This window comes from Notamacropus eugenii, chromosome 2 (genome assembly GCF_028372415.1).
Source record: "Notamacropus eugenii isolate mMacEug1 chromosome 2, mMacEug1.pri_v2, whole genome shotgun sequence".
Taxonomy (NCBI): Eukaryota; Metazoa; Chordata; class Mammalia; order Diprotodontia; family Macropodidae; genus Notamacropus; species Notamacropus eugenii.
This window is the reverse complement of record NC_092873.1, coordinates 110048290-110071620: the sequence shown is the minus strand read 5'-3', so window position 1 is coordinate 110071620 and position 23331 is coordinate 110048290. Positions and strand designations below refer to the sequence as shown.

General features: G+C 38.8%; 1 protein-coding gene across 2 annotated transcripts in view; it reads left to right on the top strand.

Moving 5' to 3' along the window:
- The window catches only part of CLIC5 (chloride intracellular channel 5), a 215886-nt gene that overhangs the window by 129582 nt on the left and 62973 nt on the right, over positions 1 to 23331 (top strand). For both annotated transcript variants that reach the window (XM_072642337.1, XM_072642338.1), the window contains exons 2-3: positions 11646 to 11755; positions 18956 to 19081. In XM_072642337.1, coding sequence (XP_072498438.1) covers positions 11646 to 11755; positions 18956 to 19081 — 236 coding nt within the window. The remainder of the gene's footprint in view (positions 1 to 11645; positions 11756 to 18955; positions 19082 to 23331) is intronic.

The following is a 23331-nucleotide window of genomic DNA, read 5'->3' as shown; positions in this document are numbered from 1 at the left end:
AGGCCTACATGGAAATTAAAGCCATTTGTCTGCGGAGATATTCGTGCCCATTTGCCTGTGGCAACTACCATAAAAAAAGGAGAAAAAAAGAAAAAAGAAAAGTTTCCCTAATAAATTGAGGAGGTGATAGTCAGGTGACTTTATCCCTAAATAGAGTAGGTGGCCATCTCTGTGGTATGACTTTAGGGACTCCTGGAAGTCTCCAACGTCACCTCTACTGTTTGATCACATCTTAGGAAAATAGTTGAGTGTACTAAAAAAAGCACTAGTCTTGGGTGTCAGAGGATGTGAATTGGGTTCCAGCTATAATAGTTACTAACTATGATTCTATTCAGTCAGTTAAACTCCTTTGTACCTCAATTTTATCATCTCTGAAGTAGGGATGACAATATTCTTGTTATTTCAAGGTAAGTGTGTTATAAATCTTCAGGCATTTTATACATGTGAAAAATAGTATTATTAGACTTTGCTACTTCAGATGGTTTTGTGAATTTATCCATATGGATACACCCTCCAAAAGTACAGCTTGTGACCCAACCATCCCTTTCTCCCATGACCAGATCCTTGTCAACGTCCTGTAATCACAGGGCCCAATTCAATGTGTGGGGATCCTTGCTGTAGATTTCCACATTGTGTGGACACCAATGGGGGTATGTGAGCTATTTCTCACTATTTCTTGCTCTTACTACATAGCCCGACTATCCCCTTTTCAGTTCTCTGATAATATCCTTTATATATAACACTTTTCCTGTATGACTCTTTGTTAGTAAACATGTTACCATCTATTTATATCCTTCTTTTCCTAGGGCCTTTCAGTGACTCTTATAAATTAGGTGATAGCTACAGTTTCTGCAGTGGTTTTAGGTTTTTATTTTTATGTTTAACCAATTTTTTAAAAGGCCAAAATGAAATCTAGGTTCCCTGTAAGTTCTTTTTGTTTGTCAAAGAATGCAACAATAAAACCTTTAACTTGGCTGACTTCCTGTAACAGAACTTCTGGTCCCTTGAAGTCTTGTGTTTGTTTTTTTTTCCTAATTGTTCTATGCACCTAAGCCTTGATTCACAGCTAAACTATGTGTCTCTTGCATTCTAGGACTGTGTGGTCCTGTTTTGTATTTTTTCACTTGACAAATATTTGTTGAGATCTGTAAACTTTGGGCAAGGAGTCAGGAGATCTGTCTTCAGAACTGAGTATCCACATAGGCCCTGGGGAGATGGGGAAGCTTGGCTATCATCATTTCAAAGCATAGAAATTTGTGTGAAATTCAGGATGTGTGTGTCAGGATACCTTAGACATATCTTTTGCTCTATGAAGACTGCGGTATTCATATGCCAGATCTGTTTGCATGAGAGATCCCTCAAGTGCATGTCAGAAATGACTCCACGACCAAGTACTGGAAATCATTCCCCAACATCTTGAATAACAAATGAAAAAGTATGTCAGGAGGAGAAGAAAACAAAACTTTTTGACAGCAGTCTAATGGAGTGGAAAACATGTTTCCTCTATCAGGTTTGAGGATTCTCCCAGGGGGAGATTTATGCAAGAAGGGCGTCTCTTTGGAATTAAGACCATGTGGGAAGGAATTCTTTTTATTTCAGGCTGTAGATTTGTATCTGATTCTGGTTTCCTGTGCTTGGGTACATTGCTAGGACAGAAGGATTCAAACCCGCCTTGTTGATGCAAGCATTGGGTCCAGTGAGAAAGCCTAAAGAATAACATGTCTGTATAATAAATATTTGGGAAAAAAAGTTCCTGGTGCTCTTGAACAAGAAAAAGACTTGCAATAGACTTTGGTAGCAGACTCTCAGGAAGGAGCAATGGGGTCAAAGACCCCTTCTCCTTTCATCTTTCAGTATCATAATTTTGGTTCCTCGTATAATCAAAATAATCTTTGACTGCTTCTATTTGGAATTTTCTGCTTCATACAAAAGCTTAAAGGCTTTTTTTGCCCAGATCTATAATTTTATGGGTATGAAGAGATTCCAGCATGGAAATGCCCTCCACTGATACAGATTGGCAACTTGCTTCTAATTTATAGTCAGAGAGAGTTGCCTGGATTGCTAGAAGCAATGGTGACCAGGAGAGGATGAGTAAAGCATGAAAGAGCTAGGAATGGGAAAGAGGAGGGGAGAGCTTGAAAATATTGAGGAGAAATGGATAAGTGTTGGAGAAACTGAAAGATGTAGGAACCACAGCACAGTTGATGGACTGGAAGAATCTCCATCCAAAAAACTGCATGGAAAGATGAGAGGTATTGCAACAAGTGGAAAAAACCATAGCTCCTGGGGTTCAAATCCCAGAGCTGCCTATTGGGACTTCCATGACAGTGGGCAAGTCAACTCTCTTCTCTGGGCCTCTGTTTCTTCAGCTGTAAAAGAAGAGATGTGGATTAGATAACATCTAGGTTTCTTCTAGCACTATATGAGGACAAAGGCAGAGACGGGGATATGCTCAGATGAAATTAGATATGAGTACCTCTCACCCAAGATGGTCCCAGGCTTCTTGATGAAGACCACAGCATTAATAACAATAACAATAATTAATACTAGTCAACATTTATGCAGCATTTACTATGTGTCAGGCACCATACTATAAGAGTTTACAGTTACCTCATTTGATCCTCCCAATAAGCCTAGGAAGGAAGTGCTATTATAATCTCCACTCTACAGTTGAAGAAACTGAGGCAGGAGAGGTTAAGATACTTGTTAAGCGTCTGAGGCAGGATTTGAACTCAGGCCTTCCTAACTCCAGGCTTGGCACTCTATCCACTGCATCGCTTTCATTTAGCAAATGTACAAGATGTTAAGACACAGGAATTTGGAACCCAGGTAGAGCAGTGTTCTGAATGAACCAGCAATTTCATGAGTGGGGGAAGCTTCCAGTGAGAAACTTCTTTGGCCAAGGGTCCTCTAGGACCTCAAGTGGGGCCTTTGACTGAGTGCAAATTTCACAGAACAAATCCCCTTAATAGGAGGATTTGTTCTGTAAAACTTGGCCCCAGTCAAAAGGCTGCACCTGGGGACCTAGAAGGCCACGTGTAGCCTCAAGGCCACAAGGTCTCCATCCCTGGAGGCAGATCTGAATCTGCTCTGCAGCAGTAGTCTACAGAGTTGCCTAGAGACTTTGAGAGTTCTGAAGACTTGCACAAAGATGCAGATAGTGTGGGTGAGAGGTGAGGCTGCGTCATTAAGTCAATTTTTATAATTTTTCAATTATTTCTACTATTTTTATACCCAATGACAATTTATTGAATTATTTGCTCGTTATTGTCCTTATTATCTAAGGCACTGATTATCTATTTACTTATTTTGTCTGAACTTGTGGTTTTTTGGGAGTCAGCTAGGTGGTACAGTAAATAGAGCACTGGCCCTGGGGTCAGGAGCACCTGAATTCAAATCCAGCCTCAAATACTTACCAGCTCTGTGACCCTGGCAAGTTACTTAATACTGTTTGCCTCAGTTTCCTCATCTGTAAAATGAGCTGGAGAAGAAAATAGCAAATCGCTCTAGCATTTTTGCCAAGAATGGGATCACAGAAAAGTGGACATGACTGAAATGATGCAACAACAACAAATGGTTTCTCACCTCAGACACTTGACACTCACTGACTGTGTGACCTTGGGCAAGTCACTTAACCCCAATTGCCTCATCTTGGGTCATCTCCAGTCATCCTGATGAATATCTGGTCACTGGATTCAGATGGTTCTGGAGGAGAAGTGAGGCTGGTGACCTGCACAGCCTTCCCTCAGACAGCCTTCCCTCAGTCAGCCTTCCCTCACTCAAAACAAAGTTAAGTGCAAGTCATGTCATTATTTCTCTGATGGCATGGTCTTCTTCAGCAACGAAGGATGAACATACACTCACAGGAGGGAACGGTCTTTCTACCTACCAATGAAGATGAGCAGTTGACCTGTGGGTTATTGTCTGATAGGGCTATTTGAGGATGGTTGAGGTTAAGTGACTTGAAATACGTATCAGTTGACACAGTGAATAGAGCGCCGGACCTAGAGTCAGGAAGATTTGAGTTCGAATTCCACCTCAGACACTTAATAGCTGTGTGACCCTGGGAAAGTCACTTAACCTCTATTTGCCTCAGTTTCCTCATCTGTAAAATGGAGATAATAATATCTCTCAGGGTTAATATGAGATCAAATAAGATCATTTGCACAATGCCTGGCATATAGTAAAGTGCTGCTATATAAATGTTAGAAATTATTACCATTAGAGTCAGGACTTAAAACCAGGTCTTCATGATTACAAAAATGACAGTATAAAATAATAGCATTTGTTCAGTCATTTTGCCATCATATCTGACTCTTTGTGACCCCATGTGGGTTTTTTTAGCAGAGATACTTGAGTGGTTTGCCATTTCCTTCTCCAGCTCATTTTATAGATGAGGAAACTAAAGCAAACAGGGTTAAGTGACTTGCCCAGGGCCACACAGGTAGTAAATGTCTGAGGCAGATTTGAACACTGAAGGTAAGTTTTCCTGACTTCAGTCCTGACACTCTATACGCTACACCATCTAGCTGTTCCATCATACTGATACAGAAGGACAAATGAAATATCTTCTTCCCTCCAACACGCTGTCCCCATTAAGGGACATTTTTGGGGACCCTTCACCCTGTCCTTTAGGTGAGAAACCTTGACTCTCAGGGTAGGAATGGAATGAGAGGAAAATTGTTGGAAATAACAGTATAAAACTTATATGGTCCCAGGTCTCTATAAAAACCTAATTGAAGCTTTTCTGGCTAGAATGTTTTTCACATTTATAGTTTAGTTCCTAAGTAGCTACATTTTCTTTTTACCCATTGTGCTTTGGCAAAACCAATAACTGCACTGGGCTGGGGATATGCCTTATCTTTTTTCTAATGGCTCCCATCAGACTTGACCTTGCCAGACTTTAAGCTAGTCAGGCAGTAGAACTTCTGCTCCTTTCTCCAGACGGAGAATTATACCCTCATTTTTAAGCATTAGCTATTTTACTTTAAAGTCTTCCTTGTTCTTTTTATTGTCTTGTTGCTTCCTTATAATTCCTCATAATTATAACTCCTTGGAACACACTGGAGAATTTTCCTTTTTCACTAGACATTGCCACAAAGCCACGCGATGCATATTTTTGCTCCCCCTGCCCAATAGTAATAATTATACCACGTGCTTTGGTTAGAGCTTTACTCTTTACAGACATGATCTAATTTGATATTCACAGTGACCCTCCAAGGGAGGCAGGGCACTTGTTATTATCCTCTGTATTTAATAGATGAGGAAATAAATGCTCATAGAAGCTGGGTGCCTTAGCCAACATTTGTATCTGACCCATCAATCTCATTACCTGTGTAGTCCCTGGGATTCTGCTCCCATCTCCTCCATTTTTTCCATCATAATGAAATTCTTCTTCTCTGACCTGAAATACATTTACTCCACTGGCCCACTTAGGGTAGCCCAGTCGGCTATATGAAAGGATCATTTTTTTGTTATTTTCCAACTGATTTCACCTTCAGAACGCAAGGGAGGGGCTCTCTGGTTTCTGTAGGTGCCTCTAGGGTCAGTGCTCAAGAAGGCTGTGAACTAAAGGATGAGCATGTTGATAACTGCCTATTAAAGACCTCTCCATTTCAGCAGCTTACCAGGTACCCTATCACACCTCCAGGATCCAACATTCTCAATTCATCCCCTTTGCCCACCATGTTCCTAAAGAACCAAGGGCTCATTCTTACCCTTCAATTTCAGTTCAATTCATCAAGTATTTGTTGATGAGCTTTCAAAGCCCAGTGTTCTCTACTTCCACATTTAGTACGGATTAGTTTAGCAGGTTGGATATTTCCAAGCAGGGTCTTAAGAGGGATGGATGCTGGGGATAAGTGTATTTAATGGAGGGAAGGAGGAAGAGGAAAAGGGGAGCTAAAATGGAGATAAAGATATAGAGAAGAAAAATACTTAATTTATGATTTTACTACTAGCTTCCTACTCAAGAGATTTGCTTGGATTTTTTTGAGGGGGTAATTTTCCTGATGTCTAATTTCATCTGTGTAGGGAACTTCTGGTGTGGGAAGTCTCTTTACCCATGTAGATAGGTAACCCCTCTATAACTGGAAGTCTTAGATGCTGAGTCATTGTGTCACTTGCCCTGCATGGTCATCCAGTTAATAACATGACAACAACAATAGTAATAGCTAGCATTTATACAGTATTTTAAGGTTGGTAAAATGTTTTACATATTATCTCATTTGATCCTCACAACAGCCCTTCGAGGTGGGTACTATCGTTATCTGCATTTTTGCAGATGGGGATACCAAGGCTAAGAGACATTTAAGTGACTTGTCCAGAGTCACGAAGTCAATCCGTGTGTGAGGTAGGACTTGAACTTCAGTCTTCCTGACTCCAAGCCTAGAGCTCCAGCCACTGTGTCACCTAGGACCTGAACTCAGCCCTATATCTACTACACCAGTGCCTCTTGTGCTAGGAATGCCAGAGTCACAATACTGGAGGAGATGAGGGTGAAATAGAATGGAAGATTGAAAGGTTTTGGAAACAAGACAGTGAAGGGAGCACTGTACTGGGGGGTCAGAAGTCCTGGGTTCTAGTTCTGGCTACCACTACTTTTGACCTTACACATATTAATTCACCTCTTAGTGATCCTCAGGTTCCTTGTCTATAAAATAAAAGTCTTGGATTAGAACAAAACCTAAGGCCCCCTTCCAACTCTAAATTCTCAATAATTTCATTTTTTCATACCAAATTCTTTCCTCCACTAGAAGAAACCCACCAACAAAATAAATTCAAAACAGGAAAAAAATGGTTCAAACTTCACTGAAATTAAATTCTTCCTAACACTGGGTAAGAGTTTCTGTCAGACTGTCTTAAATCAGTCAATCTATCCACTGACTAGCATTTAATAAGCACCTACTAATGCCAGGCACTTCATAGATTAAAAGAAAGATAGAGACTCCTCTGCCTGCAGGAAAATCCTCTTAGAGGAAGCAACATATTTATATATGAGAAAACACAACATAAACATGAAGTAAGTAAAAAGTACGTGGGGGTGAAAGGAGACACTAACAGCTGGGAGGTTTATACAGAAAGGCTTCATGAAGAAGCTGGTGTTTGAAGTAGGTTTAAATGACTAAGGAGGCAGCTAAGTAGGTTCAGTGGATAGAGAAGTGAGCCTGAAGTCCGGAAGACCAGAGTTCAAATCTAACCTTACATACTTATTGGCTGTGCAACCTTTAGGGCAAGTCACTTAACTGCTGTCTGCCTCAGTTTCCTCATCTGTAAGCTGAGGACAATACCATGTATGTACCAGGATTGTTGTGAGGATCAAATGAGATAATATTTGTAAAAAACTTAATACAGTGCCTGGCACACAACAGAGGAAAGGAATAAGCATTTATTAAGTACCTTCTGGGCCAGCATTGTGTTAGCATAGCACTTCTTTCCTCCCTCAAATCTGGCCATGGCTTCTTGCAGCGATCAATGCTAACTTTTAAGTTAGCAACTATTCCACGGGCCAAGGCGTATTAAAATTAACAGTGGTCTGGCTTGAGCAAGCTCTGCAGAATAAGGAACTGTCAGTAACTGCAGCTCTGCAGGTGACATGTAATGCCTGATCATTGTATCCTCACACATATAATGGAGCCCATGCACACTTAGCTGCTCAGCCAGGTCTGTTTCCAACACTTGAACAAAGTGAGAAAGAAAGGAGTGATAGGGTTCCTTGGTTTGATTAGGATTGACTTATAATGCCTGTAATTTCACAGCTATCACCTCTGTCCACCCCTGGAACATGTCCAAATTTTCCATAGTAACTCATAAGTCTAGGTGAGTATTTAATTATTGGGAGAGAAATGACCATGTAATTTGGATACACTTCCTCCAACTGTGCTTCCTATCCAGCTCTCATCCTGGGTGACTCTTGACTATTTCCTCTTATAAATAAATCCTTAATATCTTTCTCTCCCTTTCCCTGCCCTCCCTCTCTCCTCTTTTCCTTTTCTTTCTCTCTCTTCATTCTCTCTGTCTCCCCATCTATTTCTCTCTTTGTGTGTACACATGATTTGCAAAACATAAAGAGCTTATACAAGTTCTAGCTCTTATTGGTGGTGTATATCATTGTGGCCAAGTGATTCTCTTTCTGTCTATCTCTAGGGCAGCTAGGTGCCAGAACTGGCAGTCAGGAAGACCTGGTTTCAAATCTGGCCTCAGACACTCACTAGCTGGTGATCCTGGGCAAGTCATTTAATTCTGTTTTCCTTAGTTCCTCATCTGTAAAATGAGTTAAAGAAGGAAATGGAAAAGCATGAAGCATCAGTCATGAATTAAAATGACCAAAACAACATCTATTTATATGAAAGCGAGAGACAGACAGAGAGAGAGAGAGAGAGAGAGAGAGAGAGAGAGAGAAAGAATGTGAATGAATGTGAGCTCCCTGAAGGCAGGTACTATTTTTTCCACTTATCTTTGTAGCCTCTGTGTACCTAGCCTCCCAATGGTCTGCGTGCCTTCTTCCTCCGTATCTTTAATGTTAAGTGGATACCAGTGCAGGTCATGCACTGCCCATCTTTCAGCATGGTTTGCCTAGCTCCTTTTCTATTCATATTCATATTCGTTTTAATGTTTCCTTTTATGCTACTTCTTGAGCTCAGCAATATCCCACTTTAACACAGAAAGTAGGTTGATATTTTTTATCTTTCTTAACATTATTTTTCCTTTTGAAAAAAAATGAAAATTTTTATTTATACACCCAGACCAGACACCTTCTGCATTAGTTAATGCATCCACATTTCTTTAGCCTTTGAGTAAAAACAAGGATTATTCTGCTGGCTTCATATGAGTTTTTTAAGCTCAGTGCTGCTGATTACAATGAAAATTTCTGTTGACTAATTATAGAAACTCTCAAAGTGCAGATGGACAGTTTTGACAAGATGTTACCAATAGAAGGCCTAGGATAAGAGTAGTGTTTCCATAACTGTAATGGTAATTTAAATGGGAAAATCTTTCCCATTCATTAATAGGTCCATGTGACCTGCTTAAATTACATGGAAGCCTAAGTCACATGTGGTAGGAGGAGCTTGCTTAATGGGTGGAACAGGAAGGGTGGAGCAGATCTGGGAGAAAGTTGGTGAGAGGGGTTAGGGGCAGAGGAGAGAGGAAGCAGGCAGTCAGGCACAACTAGGCTTGTGGTGGGAGGGAAGGCTTGGGAATGGTTTTGTCCTCTGCAGTGCTAATGTGTATTGACTTCTTGATTACTATAATGGATTTGGCTTTCTGGTGTTGGGATTTGACTTTCTGTTGTCTGAATAAATGTTTTTCTTCTACCTTCAATATGGAGAGTCTATTATACTTTGCAATTCAGAACCACGCCAGCATATTCACAGTCGCACTAGGTGCTGTGAATATTGCCTGGGCAATACAATAACTCAATGTCTCATATTCAAGTCTCACTGAAGACAATCTCCAATATTACTACTACTATTATAGTTAGCATTTATGTAGAATTTTAAGATTTGCAAAGCACTTTAAATATTATCCCATTTTATCCCCACAATAACCTTGGGAAGTAGGTGCTATTATTATCCTCATTTTATAGATGAGGAAACTGGGGCTGTTAGAGATTAAGTAACTTGTCCAGGGTTACCCATCGAGTGTCTGAGGCTGAATTTGAAATCAGAACTTCCTGACCCAAGGCTCATCTTTCTATCTAGTGAACTATTTAGCTGCCCTAAATGTTAACATACTGATAAATCAAATGACACTTCTTTGCCAAAGTCTTCTTCAAATCTTGTTTCTCATATTTCATATAAAAGTTTTTAACCTTAGGCATTTATCATAGTTGCTTCTATCAGTACATGATATATACATTGTATGCCCCTAAAGAGTCTATGTAATTTTTTTTAAAGGTCACATATCAATAATCTAATGCAACTTGAATTTTAATCTGGTTGACCTGGGTTCAAATTCTGCCTCTGATAACTAACTAACTGTATGACCCTGGACAAGTCACTTAACCTCTGTCAGCCTTAGTTTCCTCATCTGTAAAATGAAGGGCTGTACTCAGTGACCTCTCCTGTTCCTTACAGCTCTAGATCTGTGATCTTTAAACTTTTAAATGCTACGTGGGGGGGGGGGGGGTTAATATGTAATTTAGATGTCAGGTCCATTGGATAAGCTAAATGGGGAGCAAGAGAAGCCAAAAGGGTATCAAAGGAGCATGTTGCAGAGTACAATGTAATGATCTGGAGACATGAGCAGTGTCTAATGTGTGCTGGATGCCACAGTAAGTGATGAAGGTCATCTTGTAAAGACCTTTGACTTAAAATTTCTTCATTTCTTTCCAATGTTGTACAATCAGACTGGCCTAGGATCTGGGCCCAGAAGGTGTTCTTTAGTCAGATGGTTTTGAAGTACAGTTTTGCTTCTTGCCTATGTGGACTGAACAGTCAACATGCTTTCACTGTCACTTTGGTATTAGAAGGGGGAACCACACAGGTTTGAAGGCTATTTTTTTTTTTTTCACTTTTCTTGGTTGGTGACACAGTGATTACAGTGCTCAACCTCAGGTCAGGAAGACCTGAGTTCAAATCATGCCTTAGACACTTAGTAAATATGTAAGTAGGCACTTAACCTCCCTTAGGTTCAGTTTACTCATCTGTAAAATGGGAATAACCATCTATCTCCCAAGGTTGTGAGAACAAAATGAGGTAACAGATGTGAAATAATTGGCATATATAAGTACTAGCTAGTGTTGGTGGTGCATATCATTGTGGTGTGGCCAAATAATTCATTATCATTAACTATACTTCTTACCAACTAAAGGTTGATTTTTTTTAATGGTGTATAAACATTGTATCATTTTTCCCACCCCTGGGAACTTAGTTTTCCTGAAATGCTTCAGTCTTACCATTCTGATAATTTAGGTGAGATGCAAAAGAAACTGTTACCGTCAGAAATATTCTTATTTAGCAAGAGAACAAAAGGTCATATTCCCCAATCAGAATGGTTTTCTTCAGTTGTTCCTATTTGTTTACTGTTCCTGATACGTGCCATAACTGTTCTAGCTTTTACTCGATTGCTTGGGTTGTCCTGTTTCAATGCCTATATTTCCATTTTTTCTGCCTATTTCAAAGACAAATAGTATCTCTTAAGGTCCAGTTTATGGTCCTTTCTTCCCATTGAAATATAACTAGTATTTTTTTTTAAGTTTAAGGTCTATCTGACAACCTTGCTGCTCTCCCATACAGCATATTCCATCTCCTGCCTACGTAGTAGTTCAGAAGGCCCCTTCATACCTGGAGTATTCTTCCTCCTTACCTCAGCTTCTTGGATACCTCACAATTTTCAGTTCAAATGCCATCTCCTTTGGGAGACATGGCCATTGTTGGTTCCCTCTCTGCTCTGAAATTCCTTTGCATATGTGTACATATATAAGTATTTATATATTTGTTTCTTTTGCATATATTTTTGTGCATTTATTTCCTTATGTACATATTATTCTCTGCTACCTCTCAATGAATGATTAGTTCCTTGAGGACTAGGAAGGTTTTGTTTTTGTCTTTGTATGCCCAGCATCTAAAGGACCGCCTGCACTTCTCAATTAATGCTTGTTGGATTGAAATGAGTTCAAATGCTTTGGGTTTCTTTTCTCCTAGGCTGGATCAGATGGTGAAAGCATTGGGAACTGCCCATTCTCTCAGCGTCTCTTCATGATCCTGTGGTTGAAAGGGGTTGTGTTCAATGTCACCACTGTGGACCTGAAAAGGTAACAGAAATATTCATCAACATTTAGAACAACTTAGAAGAGTCACACATCTTGAGAGTGAGGATCCCCTTAGCTTGGGACATCTCAAGGAGCTTTGTGGGTTGGAGTGTTTGAAGTTCCAGGCTATGAGAACCAAGCTGTTTTCTCAAGTCTTTGGAATTCCCCACAGGTTATTAGCTTTCAGAAAAAAAGTGTTGGTCCCCCTTATTTCTCTGTGATGGGACTGCTGTCATTTTAAAAATACATTTTGATTATTGGTTATAAGACATTCAGGCAACTTTTAATAAGGCAAGTTAAGCAGTTTATATAGACCACTCCTTTCTCTCTTTTCTAACTCATCTTCTTCACTTGGGGGTGGATGTGAGGTCATAAATTAAGACTCAGTCCTTAGCTCTCTGGTTTTCTCTCTACACCTCCTTTCTCAGTAAGCTCATCATTTCTTCTAGGATCCTTAAACTCTTTTTGCTTTCAATCTAAATATCCCTACTTTCATTCATTCATTCATATACATGTATGTATACATACATGCATATATATGTATAGGTATGTATGAATATAGGTGTGTATAGGTATAGGTATGTCTATAGTTAACGTGTGTATATATATATGTATAGGTATGTATATAGAGGTATCTGTATATGTCTAAGTATGTGTAGGTGTGTATATATAAGATATGTGTCTATCTGCATGTATGTATTATATTTGCATACATATACATGTGCACATACATTTACATATGTACATATATTTATACATATAGTGATAAATATATATTTTGTTTTTATAATATCTTGATTTCCAAATTTATCCCCTCTGCCTCCCCTAACCAACAGGTCATCCCTTTAACCAAAAAAAAAAACAAAAAGCAATGCAGCAAAACTAGCAAATATCAACTGAGCCAAATATATAGATATAAAGATAATATTTCACACCCATTGTATCCCACCATCCCCAGTGTTTTGGAGACAGAGCACCTTTCACGTAATCCTCAATTTTGTTTACACACACACACACACGCACACACACCCTACCTCTCTTACCTTGCCACTGTTACCAGAGCTTAAACTTCCACATTGTCAACAAATGCTTGTTGACTTGATTTGACTCACCTCCGTAGACCACCACACTTGCATCTGTTACTCCCTCCTTTCACACCAAGCTGAGGGCTCCCCCTCAGTTTCTTGACACCCGTGCACACACATCCAAGACCACTAGGCACAAACACTGTTTCAACCACTGCCTCTCCTCTCATGCTGCCATGTTGGTTTCTAGCCATCCCATTGCCCCATACACCAGCCCCCTGCCTCTTCATTCGTAACCCTAAAATACCTTACCCCATGAAATAGCAGTTATTGCTCTAACAATGGGGAGATGTAAAGATAATAATTTCCTAAATAAGCAAACACCCATGGGATCTGTATTTTTTCTTTCTTTCTTTCTCTCTCTCTCTCTTTCTTTCTTTCTCTTTCTTTCTTTCTCTCTCTCTCTTTCTTTCTCTCTTTCTCTTCTGTTCTCTTTCTTTCTTTCTCTCTTTCTTTCTTTCCTTAAATCTTACAACAGTATCTGGCACATAGTAGGTTCTTAATAAATGCTTATTGACTGAGTCACCTGTATTTTTATCTTCTTTCAGTTTTACAGCATCTCAATCTCTTGATGGAACTCTTTTTTTGTTTCTTCTTTGAAGCTCATATCTATGGTTAATCACCATTCTTGTCCATTCTTCCTTCAGCATATCTCTCACCTCCATCTTTCCCTTTCCGTTTCACTGAACGTTATGATCTAAGATCTTAATTCCTCAAGCCCAAGTTCATTTCCCCATTGGAGGGCGGGAACCAATATGCTTTCATTTTCATCTTTCAGTTTGTCCTGTACACTGCCACAAGAGTGATTCTCATAAAATGCCACTTTCAACATTCCATTATTGTGCTCAGAAACCTTCATTGGCTCCCTATTGCCAGGCCAGTCTTTGTATACTGACATTCAGGGCTTTCCACATTCTAGATCTGACCAAGCTAATTGATTCCAAGAGAATCTCCTAGTATTCCTCCACATAAACCCTCTAATCTAGAAGTTAGCCTGACCTACTCATTGTTCTTGTTCGTTCCCATCACACACTCTTTCACTCATCTAGAATGCCCTCCTCTCTCTTTTTGGCTTATTTAAAGTCTGCACATAATTCAAGGTTCAGAATAATGATGATGATAATAAAAACTAGCACTTCTATAATATGTTAAGATTTGCAAAGCACTTTATACCTTTATACTTTATAGCTTCACAGCAACTCTAGGAGGTAGGCGCTGTTGGTTATTCAGTTATTTACCTGTTCTGTCCCACTCTTTCTGATCTCATTTGGGGTTTTCTTGGCAGAGATATTAGAATGGTCTAGCATCAGGGCAGCTAGGTGGTGAAGTGGATACAGCACCAGGCCTGGAGTCAGGAAGACTCATCTTCATGAATTTAAATCTGGTCTCAGATACTTCCTAGCTATGTGACCCTAGGCAAGTCACTTAGTCCTGTTTGCCTCAGTTTCCTTATCTGAAAAATGAGCTAGAAAAGGAAATAGCTAATGACTCTTTGTCAAGAAAACCCCAAATGGGGATGTGAAGAGTCGGGCAGGACTGAAATAACTGAAGAACAATGACATTATGGGAAATACTGAAGACATGGAGTCTAGCTATGATAATATAACTGATATGTATAAAGCAATTAGCAAATGGTATATAACAGAGCATGAGTAAACATCAAATTGCATAGTGAGAGGCAATGATTGAGTGCTGATTTTGGACCCCAAAAGATTTGGATACAAATTCCATTTCTGACACTCAACAGCTGCTTGAACAAGTAATTTCTTCACATCTCAAGCAGCTCTGTAACAGAAGGGTGGGATCTTTGAGGTTTTTTTTTCAATATTTTGATAACTTTTAAAATGTTTCTAATATTCTATTTAATTTTAATTAAGCCTATTTAATTTTAATTTACAATATTTTAGTTTGAATTACAATTTATTTAAATTCTTATTCAAATAAAATTTAATTTATTTAATAAAAACTTAATTTTTAAATTTAAATTTAATTTAATTTCCTTACTAATCTTATGCATTTTATTTTGGGCATTTAAAAATATTCTCCTGAGAAGGGTTTATAGGCTGCATTAGACTGCCAAAGGGATTTATGACACATACACCAAAAAAGTTAAGAATCCCTACATGTCTATCTCTGTCAGAAAAACCCCAAATTAGGGTCATGAAGAATTGGACACAATTGAAAATAACACAACAACTTCCCTATAGTCACCTTATAAAATCCCAATCTCTTGGCCTTCAAGGCACAAAGTACTAATTATTGAAACAGAAGATCAGTGTTTCATCTTGGTTGCTGGGAACCCAAGAATTGCTGACTTAAATCGTTAGCTCTCAGAAAAAGGAGGTGAAACTAAACAGGCCCTTTTATTTGTCTGAAGTGAGGAACACATACAGGGTAAACAAAGAAACTAAGTAAATGAGATTTTTAAAATGCTTTCGGAAGGTGTGCCACAAAGCACAGCTGGTAAGTGTGTGTATGTTTTAAGAATGGTATGGAAACAGCAATGTAATTGAAATTCTTCCTTGCCTCCTTCCCTGTTCCCAACCCTCCCCTCGCCCCCAAATTTATTTCTCTAGGATTTTAATTAACTTCAGGCTGAAATCAGTTCCAGTACTCCCTTCTTATTTGTTTTACAACCCTTCCACTACCACCTTCCCTGTGGCCAAGGCCCCTGGAAAGGGCCCTTTTTCAGAGAGTATATTTGGAGAGGGACTTTGACTTCACCATCCTTCACATTGAATTTCCTCTCCTCTCCGACCCTATTCTTTCTCTTAGGCAGGGATTCTCAGCCTTTTTTTTTTTTTTTTTTTTTTTTTTTTACATTATGGATCATTTGGCAGTCTGGTGAAGCCAATGAACCCCTTCTCAGAATAACTTTTTTAATTGCAGAAAATGAAATATATTGAATTATTTAAAAAAAAAAACACTAATTCTATTGCAGTACAGCTCTCAAAATATTTTTTTAAAATGAGTTACTGGACCCCAGATGAAGAACTCCTGCTTTAAGGGACTATTCTTCCTTTGTTTAATGCCTTCTCTTTCTTTCTCTTTCATCCTGTTTCCTGCTGCTTGTGCTCAGTTATTGCCAATGAACTCCCCCACCTCTCACAGGTCTTTTTTCTTCTGTACTGATCATGCTTTTCATAACTAGTCATGGTACATGAGAAATTAATACCATAATATTAATATTTGCTGTGAATAAAATGTTGTTTTTTGTTACTGTTCAGTTGTTTTAGGTGTGTCTGACTCTTTGTGACCCCAAATAAGGGTTTTCTTGGCCACAATATCAGAATGGTTTGCCATTTCCTCCTCCAGCTCACTTTAGAGATGAGGAAACTGAGGCAAACAGAATTAAGTGACTTATCCAGGGTAACACAGCTAAGAAGTGTCTGAGGCTGGAATTGAAGTCAGGTCTTCCTAACTCCAGGCCTGGTGCTCAGTTCATTGTACCACCTTGCTACCCCAAATTAAAAACACTTTACATTTAAATCAACAGAATTTCTTTCTTGCTTTCTTCTCTTTAGTTGATGTGAGATGCATGAATGAATAAAGCATTTATTAAGTGTTTACTGTGTACAAAGCACCATGCTAAGCTTTGGAAGTTACAAATAGAAAAATAAAGTAGTTCTTGTTTTTCTAGATGTTTATTTTAATGGGGGGAGATGGCCCACAGAAAGTTTCAGCTGGTCTGAAAAAACCCTGTGGTCCTTATAGGCATGTTTTGCAGCAGCAAGACTGATGTTAATGCGTTTTCTTAGTGATGAAGGCTCATCTGTATCCTTAACCCTAATACTAACTGGTATTTCTATAACACTTTAAGGTTTGCAAAGTGCTTTACAAATATTATCTCATTTGATTTTCACAACAAGAATGAGATGCTATTAATATTACTCTTTTTACAGCTGAGGATACTAAGACAGACAAAAGCCCAATGATTTTATCAGGGTCACACAGCTGGTAAGTGTCTGAGGTCAGATTTTAATGCAGACAGCAGTAAAGGACCCATCCACTGGCCCACCTAGCTACAAATCCTTCACTGCTGGTAGAATGGAATTAGATTAAGAAATAAGGGATCCTGAGTTCTAGTTCTGACTCTATCACTGACTAATTGAATGGTTTTGGGAAAGTCACTGCCTAAACTTCCTCATTTGAACAATGATGGAAGGATTGCTAGGTGGCACAGTGGATAGAGCACTAGGCCTGAAGTCAGGAACACTGGAGTTCAAATCTAGCCTTTGACATTTATGAGTTGTGTGATCCTGAGCAATTCATTTAACCCTGTTTGTTCAGTTTCTTCATGTGTAAAATGAGCTGGAGAAGGAAATGGCACAACCACTCCAGTACCTTTGCCAAGAAAACCACAAAAGGAGTCATAAGAAGTCAGGCAGGACTGAAACAATTCAATAGCAACGAAAAATGAAGGAGTTGATTAAGATGATCTTCTAACTCTAAATCCTATGGTTCCACTGCATCCTGGGCTGTTGCTGATCCTTTTGACCTCTATATTGCCACTGTACTCTGACGACTCTGGAAGAGAGAATGAGGCTGATGACTTTGACCAGCTCTGCCCCGTTCATATTCAATTCATTCACAAGTCAAGACATCACCTTCATGATGTCACTGGTCTTCTTGGAGAATGGAGAATAATAAATTCTGTGGTCCTCTGTGTCACAAAAATGAAATTACTGTGTAACATCATACACTCTTACAGTATGATTACTTACTTTAGATATTATTTCCTTGAAGTTGTAATTATCATTAAATATTTATCTTCACCTACCTCTCAAACAACTTTTAACGATCCCAAAGTAATGTCTTTGCTAACTTACTATGCTGTTTTTAGACATCTTGACCCAGTAACATGAGGTGAATTGAATATTTAATCTCTGGTTGGGAAAAATAATAGCACATGAAACTAAGGATTAAAATGTTCTGTCTTTGCTTATTAATGGATGTTTGCCTCAGTGTCTGCTGGGACATGTGGTCTATGAACTAATGTCTAGTATACCTCTGTTGATCTTTTTTTTCTCATTCTAATGGTCTCTCAATGCCTGGTATTCTCATTAGGGATTGCTAACATATCACAATAGTAGCTGTTGAATTTGGAAAGGACCTTATCATTGTGAGACCAGAAGTTAACAGAGTTTAGCTAGCTGTAGGATAAATAGTAGGAACATTTCATCTTGGATAAGATGGCGGCAAAGAATCTTAAATTCTCTGTCTGAGAGAAACTACTCTTTGGGGATGCATTTCTTACACAATTCATGAATTTCTTATGTTCAGAATTCTGTTGTGTATTTCTGTTAAGCAAATGATATGCTGCCAAACCATACTAATTTCCAAAAGAATCTGTTAAGAGAAAAAGAAGACATGGTTATATATAAGCTTATTGGTATAACTAAGCTAAGCTTATAGCTAATCACCTGTTTAAGGATTGCCCTTGACCATTTTATTTCAAGTAGCACTCAAAGTATGGGGTTCCTGTCCTGTTTATCTCTGAGTAATATTCAGGTTTAGACTATGGAACTAGAGTATATTAGGACTAAAAGAGAACTTAGAAATTAATTTTTATTGAGGTTCAAAAAGGAAAAGTAATTTTCTCAGGGTAACAGACATAGTTAGTTGGTAGCCAACCACTGACTAGAACCCAGGTTTCCTATCTCTCAGCCCTATTCATTACCCACTTTATATTACATTACCTTCTTTTACACACACACACACACACACACACACACACACACACACACACACACACACACACACACACACATACATATCCTCCTCTTGTTTCTTTTCTACTTTTTTTCTCCTTTTTGTCACATCAAAATTGCCTTTAATGAAGAGTCAAATTTGCCTTTATCAAAGGAAGAGTAGAGTATTAGATTCAAACAGATTAGGAATTTCATTGATTCTGGAGGTCCCTTAGTGACACAGATCACAACTCATCCATGCCTATTAATCCTATGTGACTCTTGTTCATGTTCTCCCTAAAGTTTGACATGGAGAATCTACCCAAGGTGTTTGGCAATAAAGGAATCTGATCTCGAGAGTTTGATATTTTCCTGAAACAGTAAGTAGAGTAGTATAAACCAACACCTGCTTCTCACTTTCTTTGTAGAAAGCCAGCTGATCTGCACAACCTGGCCCCTGGGACCCATCCACCATTTCTGACATTCAATGGGGATGTTAAGACTGATGTCAACAAGATTGAAGAGTTCTTGGAAGAGACCTTGACCCCACAAAAGTAAGGCGGTATTTATTTTCTGGAGTTTATGCAATGGTGGGAGTGGGGAGAAATCAGGTATCTATACCGGGGTCAAAAAAATGTTAATTGTTATGTGTCTGCTTTGCAAAAGAGTGTTTATCAAGTTTGGTTACATCAAAAGACTATGATGAATGAGGTCTCTCTTCTCATAGAGAGGTCTGTCTACGCCAAAACCCAGACACAGAGGAGGTTCATGGAACAAATAACCTTCCTTGACAATGTGAGTCTTCCACTTAAGGGGGAGTAGAGAATCTACCTACCTCATCCACTCTTGATATCGAAATTCCATTAACACAGAACAGAATTCTTTCAGACCACACCTAGAGATTAAAAAGTTCAACATACAAATACCCATAGTATGTCATCATGGATAGGGCCCTGGACTTTAAATAATAAGGTCTAGATTAAATTCTACCTCAGGTATTTCTTAGCTGAGCAACTTATTTAATTTCTCTTAGCCTCAGTTGTCTCACTTGTAAAATAACACAGGACTCTAGTCTCACCAGTGGCTTCTAACTCTAAATCTATGATCCCTGTAGCAGTTAACTATTGACTTCAATTCATCATAATGTACAAGCCATAGAATCATGTAATTTGAAATATGGACTCTGAGTCAGAAGGGGTCTTAGATATCATGTAGTCCTTGTGGAATTGTGGAAAGAGCCCTGAGGGCTTCAGATCCCAACTCTGATGCTGATACCCCATGGGAACCTGGACAGATTGTTTAACCTTTTTGAGAACTTCGCTTTCTTTGTCTAGTGCTCACACTATCTCAGAGGGTAATTTTAAAGGATTAAATGCAATGTGAAGCTATGTTAAGGGCTTTAAAGAAAGGTGGTTAGAGAATTAGATTCAGTCTGGAAGACCTGGGTCCAAATTTGACCTGGCTACATTAATCAGTTTAAGTTACTCAACCTGTCCCCCAGGAAACTGAATTATAAGTGGAATTTCAGCTGCTTAATGGCATTGCTAGAGACCAGTGACCTCACAGGTTTCCTCCTTTGCTGCCTTCTGTACCCCACCAGTATGTTCCATAAATAAAGACAATGGTATCTATCAGAACCTGAGAACAGGTCTTTGATGGATCAGGTGGATGGATAAGAAGACTACTGAAGGGCATAGGTTAGCTGAAGACTGCAGAAAGAGGTACCAAGGAGGGAAGAAAAGGGTACAGAAAGGGGCATTTGGAGACCAGCCACACTGTTTCCTTGCTTCACTATTAATGGTGAAATATATAGTCAATGGTGCAGTGGTAATGTCTCCAAAAAATGTACACAAGGTATAATGTACACAAGTATACAATTTTCAAGTTAAATATGCATTATTAAGGGCAGCTAGGGAGTGCAGTGTATAGAGTGCTAGGCCTGAAGTCAGGAAAACTCATCTTCAGAGTTCAAATCTGGCCTCAGACACTCACTAGCTGTGTGACCCTGAGCAAGTCACTTAACCCTCTTTGCCTCAGTTTCTTCATCTGTAAAATGAGCTGAAGAAGAAAATGACAAATCGCTATAGTATCTTTGGCAAGAGAACCCCAAATGAAGTCACAAAGATGGGATAAGATTGAACAATAACAAAATTCATTGTTAACCTTTCTCTCGTCATTTTCTTATCAACAAAAAACCAAATTGAGTGCTGATTTGTGGCATTCGCTGATCTCCCAGTTGTAAATGCTCACACTGAAAATTTAACAGTTGACTCTTTTGAGCTCTAATACATGCTTGGGTAGAGTAGAAAAAGGATTGGATCTGGAGACATGGGTGGAGATTGAATTTTGGTTTTGCAGTGAAGTTGCCTCACTTCTCTGAAAGTGATAGGGTTAATCTAGAGAGTCTCTAAGATCCTTCTAACTCTAGAATGATCCTATTAAACCTGTTCCTCTTGCTGAAGATTTTTATAGGTGGGAGTGCCACAGATTCACACCAGTTCACCCTTCCAGGAGCACAAGTTAATTTACTGTATGAGTTGAGTCTTATTTCCTTTTCCTCCTTCCTCTCCTCATGTGCTGTTTGCTGGGGGAGGAGGTGCTGAGAGCCTAATTTACAGAGCCTGGACATAAGCAAGTTCTGTGATGTGTTTTATTGAGGGAAGTAGGGTTGGTCAGCTCCTTCCAGCCGCTAGCTTGGTACCAGGGAGAAATGCTGTGTTCCCTCCAGCAGCTCCAAGCAACACCTGTTGAATCTCTGGGATTTTGATACTTGAAGGTGCTCTGTTTCTGAGTTCTACATTTATCACTTCAAGATTTACTCTTTGGGGCTTCACAATTGGCTAAGGGGATTAAAGAAGATTAGCTTGGCCTTTGATTAACTTTGTAGATTACCACAACAATGAAACTGTAAGGATCTGCAGGGTGTGCTGGTAAATATTGAACAGCTGTGTCTATTCCCCTCCACCTTCTCTAAAATGTATATATGACAATTTAAGTTTAATCAGCATTATTAACATTTTCACCATCATTTTCTCAAGTCTAGATAATTACCAAAACAATAAATCAAGCCTCAGACCTAGAATCAGAAAGATCTGAGTTCAGATGTGGCCTTAGACACCCTGAGCTGTGTGATCCTAGGCAAGGCTCTTAATCTCGGTTTGTCTTGATTTCCGTCTCTGTAAAATGAGGATAATAATTGCACCTACTTCTCAGGGTTGTTGTGAGGATCAAATGAGATATGCTAACTGCTTTATAATTATCTCATTTTTAGGGCTATGTCCTTTATTCAAAGGAAATTATGGGTCCAAGTCAGTACAGCAAGCTAACCAATCCAATGCTCCTCTCACAGGCATTTGAGGGGAATTATTTGAAATGCTAAGGTAGACAAAAAAAAAAAAATCACTCCATGATGTGGCACTGGGAACCTCTTTAAATCATAAATCTGGGAATTTCCTTTCCTGCTAGTTGTTTCTATGAATTTTCTATTTCTTACTTGTGCTCAAGGGCTCTGATCAGTGGCTCAGGAGAGAACTGTCTTTTTTTATACCTTTGGGAGAGGAGTCCAGTTGTGGGGGCCTGCTGGCCTGCATGTATTTTCAGAGATAGGTGGTCACTGGGGGGAGTCTCCCATTAAGTGCTCCTCTCCATACCTAACGTTCAATTTCTTATCTCTTTGCCATTCTCCATGCTGTCCCCCATACCTGGAATGTTTTCCCTCCTTCCCTCTACCTCTTATCATTCTTAGTACCTTTCAAGGCTCACTTCAGCTGCCTACAGGAATTCTTTTCTGACTCCAGACTTGCACACCCTCCCCTACTCCCGTGATTATTTTGTATATTTTGTAATTTTCTTATCTGTGGAGCAACTTATGTTAGCCAGATTAACAGCTGGTGATTCTAATTTCCAAGGAAGATTTTTTTTTAACTTTAAAATATCAGCTTGCATCATCAAAAAGTATTTATTGATCATTGTGCTTTTGTAGTATACATAGATGCATAAGACATCATCCCTGCCTTTAAGGAGTTTACAATTCAGTCAATTAAATAGAAGATAAGTTAAATACCTATGAAAAAATAATAAGTGGCATATATGCTAATAGCATCATTGGGAGAAGATCATGAGAAGTATAATGGCTAATTATGACTGCAGGTAATTAAAAAGTTTCTGCACAAAAAAATCCATAAAGCTAAAAATTAGAAGGAAAGTAAGATACTTGAAAATGATTTTTATGGCAAGCTTCTCTCATAAAGGTCTTATTTTTCAGATTTACAAAAATGAGCCAAATTTACAAAAATAAGAAGCATTACTCAATTGCTAAATGGTCAAAGGATGTGAATACATATTTTGCAGAAGAAATCAAGAGTCATATTTTAAAAAATCATCTACATTTCTTTTGATTAGAGAAATGAAATTAAAATTATTCTGAGGTACCACTTAATAACCTATCAAACTGGCTAATATGAAAGAAAAGGAAAATGATAAGTGCTGGAGGGGATGTGGAAAAATAGGGACACTAACGCACTGTTTGTGGAATTGGGAACTGGTCCAGCCTTTCTGGAGAATAATTTGGATCTATGCCCAAAGGGTTATAAAATTGTGCATAACATTTGGTCCAGCAATACCACTACTAGGTCTGCAAAAAATGAAAAGGATCTGTATATACAAAAATGTTTATAGCAGCTATTTTTTTGTGGTAACAAAGAACTGAAAATTGAAGGTATGTCCATCAATTGGGAAGTAGCTGATCAAGTTATAGTACATGATTGTGATATCTATTGTGCTTTAAGAAATGACAAAGGGGGAT